Here is an 8,345-nt window from a genome sequence, read left to right as displayed (position 1 = left end):
TTGAAGCCACTTTTAATCGTTTTTGCACATTTCTCTTGTCAAATCAGTCCTGTAGAAGAAAACAAAAATTTTTCAAACAGTCAAAACTAAAAACAGCTCAGTTTACAGATAAGCCCTATTCAGACTGTTTTTTTTTTTGTCATGTGCACATTTAGATCATAGAAAGTGCCCAAGCCACCTCTATTGGGTGGGTTTCTGTTATTCTGTGAGTCTATATGTACTTTTTTCTCTTCTATGTGGTTAAAAAATGAAATAAAACAACAATGGAAACCAAATGAAGAAAGCTTTCATCTTCTTATACAACCCATTTTTGGAAAAGTTGATGTACTGTGTAAAATGTAAATAAGAACGATTTGCAAATCTTATGAAGCCACACTTAATTCACATTAGAACACAGAAACCAGATCAACTGTTTAAACTGAGAAAATGAAGTATTTTTAGGACAGGAGGCCATTTTTAGCATCAACTCATGTAACACAGGGCACATGAAAGATTTGCTTTTAAACCTTTTGATTAATTGAAAGCACTAAAAGCAAGACAGACACTCTTCGTGTGAGCACAGAAGAGTTTTCCACTTTGTGTCAATCCATTTTAAACGAGCTTTGTCTCAGAGACGACAGCTGGGTTTCTGGATCGTGTTCACATGTGGCTTTTGCTTTGCATGACAGAGCTTTAACCTCCACTTGCTGATAACACAGTGAACCGTATTCACAGCCAGTGATTTCTGGAAGTGTTGCTGAGCCCATGCTGTGATTTCAATGACAGAATCAAGCCTGTTTTTAATGCAGCTGCCAGGGTCAAAGATCTAATATAGAGTTTTGGCTTTGTCCTTTGCGCACAGAGATTTCTCCAGATTCTCAGATTCTTTTGATGATATTACCTCATGTGACTAATAAGAAATTAAAGTTTCACACTTTTACATCCAGTAACATTATTCCAAATTTGTTCCACAATGTGTAGAGATAGTTTTAAGTAGACTAGCAAACCACTACTCATCTTTGCTTTAAGAAGCTCTGCCTCGCTGAGATGCTCTTTTTTAAACCCAGTCATGTTACCAACCTGTTACCAGTTAACCAAATAATTTCAAAAATGTTTCTCCAGCTTTTTTAAAAAGATATTCTAACAATGTATTTTCTCAGTTAAAGATCTGAAATGTTTCATATGTTCCATTGTGGATACAATTGAGTTTAATGAGATTTGTAAATGATCGCATTCTGATCTTAAACAACATTTTACATAGTGACATTTTGGGAACCTGAACTTTTAATTGAATGTTGTTTCCATTAATACACGGCACATATACTCTATTCATTGTTAATTAGAATAATAATAATAATAATAATAATAACCCAAGACTTTAGAACAAAGTCGTAGGTGGTAAAACGGCAGAGAATCTGGTGACATAAAACCTTTATTAGCTTTTAGATACAGATACTATCAGAGAAAAACAAACTCTAGAATCTCAGACTGAGATTTTAATCTGATAAATTGAATGAAAAAGTCCAATAAAGAGGTATGAAAAAAGGTCCTGCTCCCATTTACAAGCCCATAGACTGGAAAACTTTGGGAAATCAAGAACTTATTTTCCATGATTGATTTCCATGGGCTTCATCGGGTGAATGATCACGTTACAAATGTAAATGTTGAAGGCAGGCAGGTCATCTTTCATGACACTCATCTTCACACAGGCGTGCAGGTATAAGCAAACATCGTTTTCATAACTCAGTGCAGAAGTCGTAGGAAACAATAACATGTTAAGTAATGTGAAAATTGTATATATTTGCATTATTCAAATATACGAGCGAAACCAAAGGTGCATTTCTCCAGTTCACAACAAAGTACATCCATATGTTTATATATAATCATACATAGATATTTATTTTAAAAAATGGAATATAGTTGTAACAATGTGAAAAGTAATAATTTAAAATTAACAAGAGGCATCAAAAGCTATATGTGATATATGTGTTTTACATCTGTGAGCAGTGGAGAGGAGTAACTTTTCTCGTTCTTTGAAACAGTCTGGATGATACATGCATTGAGTGCACTAAGATGGAACAACTCAAGTTATTTTTAATGTCTGTGCAATCAACTGCAAATGCATAAAATTATATTTCATATTATATATTATCTGCTGAATTACTATTCTGCTTCATTCTTCTGCCATTTTTGCAGCAACTTCTATTTTTAATCCATTATTTTCTGCTTTAATAATTTTAAAATGATTAAAAATAAAATCTGTTCTGCTTTTATCGTGCCAGACCTGTACTACACCTTTATATATGCAAATCCTTCCTAGCAGCAAATATTATTCAACCTCCCCAGATTGCCCAAATACAGCAAAGGCATGATTGCACTTCCTGCTGTCGGGATGATCAAGACAGGTATTGTTAAGACGCACTCGTATTCGTTGTCATCTCTGACAATGAGATGCCCAAAGACGTACAGCAGCACTGGGGGGAAATATGAGGTGATGGTCATGACCATGCTGTTGGTGATGATCTGGAGAGCCTTCTTCTTCCTGGGGTGGAGGTGTCCCCCGCTGCGATAGGACTTCTTCAGGGTCCAGAGGATGGAAGCATCACAGATTACAATTATGGGGAGCGCAATGAGGTACACAAACGTGGCCCATGCACTGTGGTTTAGCTCTTGATCAACTATGGACATGGACCCTTGAACCATCGTAGCAGTCCACGCAGCAGCAGCCATAAGGACCCGGGGAGTCAGACTCTTCTTTGTGCTGTAGGCGATGGGATGGAACACAGCCATGTAGCAGTCCAGACAGATGCATGCTGTTAGAAGAGGTCGTCCAGCCAGGTTTAGAGCATAGAGAAAACTGATGAAGCTCTGGAAAGACATGATGTGCCAGAGGAGGAAGTTAGTCAGGCCAAGTGGGACAAAAAATAGGAAGACCAGGTCCATGACTGTGAGGTTGATCATGAAAACATCATTAGGGGTGATCGAGGTTCCAGCTCTGTGTCTCTGAAACAGCTCCCAGAGAACAGCAGCACATGCAGGAAATCCAACCAGAGAGAAGAGAGCGCTGAAAAACACCCAGACTATAATACCTGGTGTTACGTCTACACAGTGTCCCCACTTGCTCTCCAAAGGCTCGCTGGAGTTGAAGGTTAGATTCTGAGAGAGCATTTTGAAGCAGTAAGAGGTTCTCACTGATCGTCTGCGCCTGAAATGAAACAGAAATGAATGAGATTCTCCCGAGGAAACAAAAATCTGAAGACGCTTGCTTTTCCAGTTTCAAAGTCATCTTACCTTCACGATGCGTTCTTATTATTGGGAATGATTTTGTGTAGATGCACATAATTTGTTTCTCCTATGAAAATGCTTATTTGAATATGCAAGTGACAGCGAGGATCATTTTTCAAGCTTGGCATGGACTGATTTATTATTTTTTTAAGTGACTAATCATCTGATCTTAGATCCTGCAGATTTAACAGTTATTAGAGGAACGAGTTTTCTATTTATTAACCAGCAACAAGAGTAAATGCTCTGGTTACCTTTAAAAAAAAAAAAAGCTTTCTTTCACATGGTATAGTTAAAGGTCAGAAGTCAGGGGTGTGACCTACCTAGGAGACTACTTTAAATAACTATTCTTCATTATTCGTCCATGGATACAGTGACTTTTGCCGTTGTGTGCCAGTGTCACAGCTCATGTCGGTCAAACTTAATCAACTTTTCTCGAGTGATCAAAGTTAGAAAAGATGTAGCAGATTAAAACATAATTCTGTGAACGAGTCAAAGCTGATGCACAATAAAAGCATTAAAAGCATTTTCACAAAGAACAAATGTACAACATAAGCAGGCAATCTAACAAGAAATAATATATTATTTTTAAAAAGCAGTGAGGTTTTTATATGTTTACATCTCTCTTTAAAAGACTGTACTTTCTCCATGTTTAATGATTCCTGTTGGTAGAAGACCTGCAGAAAGTGGTTGGACCATGAAGCTGTTTAACTTTCTACCTCAATGATACATTTTAGGTAGAGCTTCCTGATTATACTTATAAGGTTAAATTATTTTTATGTATTTAACAACGAGAATAAAACTACTGCCATTAAACCCTTTTACCTTTGAGCCAAAACAATGCTTCTAGGGTTTATATATTACTTGACCGTCTTCCCAGTTTCTTTGTGCTGAGAAATGATTAACTTCTTGGATTATGTTCACAGGTAATATAGTACTGTATTAATATAACACTACAGAGTAGAAGCAAAGTTACAAGAGGGTAAATTATAGACTGAATTATAACAACAACTAAAGGTTGTTGATCTTCAAACTTCTTGAGCAAACAAAACTATGAATGTCAAGTCCAAAAAAATATAGTAAGATCTGGGATTAGGACACACCTGATCCAAACTCTCGGTGTGTGAAAAAAGGAAAATTTTAAGCCTAATCTTAAAAGTAGAGAGGGTGTCTGTCTCCTGAATCCAAAATAGGAGCTGGAGAATAAACTAGAGAAAACGGGTGATCCGATCTATTACTATGGAGCAGAAAGATTGGGAACAAAACAGCTGAGAAGGAAGGTTAGGGTTAGGATAAGGAAACACTGATGCTACTCGAGTCCAGAAGACACGAGAAATTGAACATACTATGAAGAAAAGATGGTAGCTGAGAAAACAATGGAAGAAATCTTAAGTGGAGAAGAGCGCAGCCATTGTCCTCCTCTATGCAGATCTTAAGGGTTCCCTAGTCAGAGTCAGAGGACTTGCGACTAGGGAACCCTCAGAACATAATGCAAGAGGAAGGAGAAGGCAAGAAGCTCCATCTACAGTGCCCACTCGGGTTTGCCTTTTCACAAAAGAAAAGAGCAGTGAGGTACCTTCTGACATACCACCGATAACATCTGATGGATGATAGTCCCCCGTGGTGCAGCAAGGTTAAGAGGGCTGTAAGCTTCAGCTCCAACAAAGAATCGATCCCTCTCCAGGTCAAAGGTCAAACCCTACTTAGCACACTGTGATGCACGAGAACCAAAAACTAGCTTACAGTCAGTATCACCAGTGTGCCAAATGAGCTTTCACCAATTTCCGAGATTGCTCTAAGAATCTAGGAAAAGTTAGTATCAAGAAACTTTTAAATAAATCAAATAAAAATGGAAGAATTACATATGTATAGACCAGACAGTCAGGGTAGACTTTAGTGTGTAACAGCCTTGTTTTTTCTTTGCCACAACATATGCAAAGTTTCCTGAAGGCCATAAAGTGTGAACAAAATGCTTCCATTTCCTCAACATAACCAGGAAAAAGGAAAGTCACTAAAGAAACATTTAATATAAATGTTTTTGCATTTTGCCAGGTGATGGTCATTAGCTCATAAGTAACTGCACTATATCTCATGCATAAACATCTTAACTTACCATCCTGTTTTAGTTTTGGTCGTAAGCTCACCAGTAAAAGTCCAAAATGCAGACCTCAGGTCCAGTATGCCACGTTTGCTTTAGACAGCTCAAATTTACATTAATTATTCAGTTTTTAATGCTCTGATTTGTCAAAATTAAACCCTGTCCCCGTGGGACTCAAAAGCAGCTCCACTCCCCACCACCAGGTGGCAGGAACAGCTCGTGTGAATAACATTCAGTATTTCTAGATCTGATAGACAAATTTAATGCATTCAATGTTTCAACAAAAGGGTTTGAATGACATTTTTCACCCTTATTAACTCTCGATCCCCTGACATGTTGGTTCAGATTGCACAGCTCAATGTGGGTCCATAAATAAACTGGATACGGAGGAGACTCGTTTTTCACTCTAAATGTTTTATTGTTTCGCCTTACGCAAACATTTACATATAAAAAAATGACCATTTCTTCTTGAAATAACTTTGCTCTGCTCCTTGCCCACAGCAGAGCATCAATGTATTCAAATTAGCTACCACTGATTTACTGACCAACAGAAAGATAAATCTGCTTAAATGCAAATACAAAAGATATATTTCTCTCCAAATGTATATTGATACAGATATTTAATTTTACAAAACCTTCAGCACACTCTGGTTAGTTAGCTGTTCCTTCCTTTCTGGTTAACCTGTCAATGAAACGTGCAGGTTCTTGCTTCAGCTGCACTGGACACTTATCAACAGGCTTTGAGTTGATGTTTAACACAACTATAAAAAACAGGCAGAGGCCTAAATTTTCTTTTGTGCCTTTTCTTCCTGTTAAAAGGGAGTTTTTCCTCCCCACTGTCACCAAATACTTGCTCATAGGGGTTTGTCTGATTTTTAGGGTTTTCTCTGTATTGTTGTTGAGTCTTTACCAAAGTTTGAGGCAACTGCTGTTGCCATTTGGTGCTGTAGGTTTAGCTTTTTCCAATCAGAAAAGCAACTATGACTAAAAGCTTTGTGTTTCGACATTCACCTCGTCATCTGAGAGATTCTGCAGTCGGAGTCATCCAGATACAGTTCATTATTTATGAGTGCCATCATTGTGGTTTAACGGCAACCAGATAAATAATACATTCATAAACAAGGAAGGAACATCTGTGAGCGGTGCTATCACATCTTACGGCTTGGTAAAAAACAAACAAACAAAAACATATTCTCCTGATTTTATAGGATTTTTGTTTTAATATCTAAAATAAACACAAACTCTTTCCAAATCTTCCTGAAAGTCCATTAATTTTCTTCTGGTTATGGAATTCTGGTAGTGGTCGGGCCTGCAGCCTATCCTGACTGTTGTAGCGGGGTACACCCTGGACCTGTCACCAGTCTTATCACAGGCAGTGGATCTGAACGAGTTCAATCCACGGGTTACAATCCCATCTCCACAGCAGCTGGGGTAGACTCCAGCCCTCCTTAAAAATCTGAACTGTATACAAATGTATACATCAGTGTTTAGGTTAACAAAAATACAACAGGACCAACGCTCCTAATAAACCTTAATCAGATCTTTCAGTGGAGATATGAGGTTTCCACATGACCGCAATGACACCTATGAAGGTTTTCATTCCAAAACACCACACTGTATATCCACAAAAAAATAAAAAACCTCACTCAAAACTTTAATTCTAAATCAGGTTAGTGTAATATGATAGCTAAGGGGTTTAAAACAAATCCAGTATATACATTTTTGTGTGTGTAAGAAACTGTAGTTTAAAAATCAGGCGTAATATTTAATAGAGATCTTATTCTGGAACAAAACTCTTCACAACCCGTATGAGAACGTCAAAATAAAAGACAAAAAACAAGAACCGCAAAGACTTTCAGAGTAAAACTGACATGAATGAGGGGGCAGTGCTCATTTCAGAACAAAGTCTCACTGATGTCCTGCTCCAGCCATTATGTGGACAGTTTATACACGTGAAAAGAGACTCAAACTCAGTAGTAGTTGTAAGGTGGATGCGGTTTGGTTTAGTATGCTAGGCAGAGAAGGAAGGAAAAAAAAAAAAAGAGAGAGAGACCTCGCCTGCTTGTTTCAAGACCGCTCCAGGATTACAAGCCTCAGTGAACCACAACAACTCCTTTCCTTTCAAACGTCGCCGCTCTGAGTTCGGAGAGCGATGACTTTCGGACGAAGACACGAGGGTCAGACAATGACTCCATTGACTCAGTTTGACACCCCACCCCCGCCTCCTCAACCCAACACCAGTTAACATGAAGAAAAAAAAAAATCTTGCTTATTATTAACTGGGATGTCAGTGAGCTCTCAGTGAGTGGAATTTGAGCCATGCATTGATTATTCAAAAGCAACGCCTCCACAGAATCCACTCCAGGGTCTAGTGGATTGCTTGTACGCACGCACGCACACACACACACACACATACAGGCTATGTCTATATGTTATGCAGATTCTTCACTTCTTGTGGGATATTTACTGATAGCTTTCTTGCACAGTGAAAAGCCACTAAAATCTCTAAAGCTTACTGCGCTTGGCAGGTGCACACAGAGTTGTCTGACATGTACACAGTGTGTTCTTTTTATGACTTCAAAGTCAGTAGTTCTCCATATTTCTCGGAAAAACTAAAATCCCTGAACAGTTAACCACTTATTCCCATTTTTTTAGACATTTCTGCAGCTTAAAAATGTCTCCTCGTACCTCAATAGCTGATGACTCGTACCACAAAGTAGCTACAGCCACGGTCACCAACAACCACATACATCAGTGCGGCACAATGCCTCTGTCTTCTCCATACAGGATGCCTTTCTTTCAGGGAGCATGTCTAGAGGCCAGATGGGCTGCAGGGCCTTCTCTGTCCAAAACAAAATGGCTTTGAGAGTGCTGGAGACCCCCGTCAGGTCTGCGAGAAACTGACCAGAATACTAAGCATCATCTTCAACGCACATCACGGCTCACTTTGTCAAAAGTGTTATACATCTTTCTTCACTGTTCAGCT

General features: G+C 38.5%; 1 protein-coding gene across 1 annotated transcript; it reads right to left on the bottom strand.

Annotated features, from left to right (window-relative positions):
* Window positions 1-2,295: 2,295 nt before the first annotated feature.
* On the bottom strand, window positions 2,296-3,147 carry LOC146663556 (P2Y purinoceptor 3-like). Its single transcript, XM_085417378.1, has one exon. The coding sequence runs from the start codon at window positions 3,145-3,147 to the stop codon at window positions 2,296-2,298; it is 852 nt and encodes a 283-aa protein (XP_085273504.1).
* Window positions 3,148-8,345: the final 5,198 nt, after the last annotated feature.

This window comes from Rhamphochromis longiceps, linkage group LG8, assembly GCF_057381845.1.
Source record: "Rhamphochromis longiceps isolate RC_006_pf linkage group LG8, R_longiceps_female_GT1.1, whole genome shotgun sequence".
NCBI classification, from domain to species: Eukaryota; Metazoa; Chordata; class Actinopteri; order Cichliformes; family Cichlidae; genus Rhamphochromis; species Rhamphochromis longiceps.
This window is presented reverse-complemented; position numbering and strand designations above follow the sequence as displayed.

Coding starts and splice junctions, on each gene's coding strand:
- LOC146663556 (XM_085417378.1), bottom strand. CDS start 3,147: ATGCTCTCTCAGAATCTAACCTTCAACTCCAGCGAGCCTTTGGAGAGC.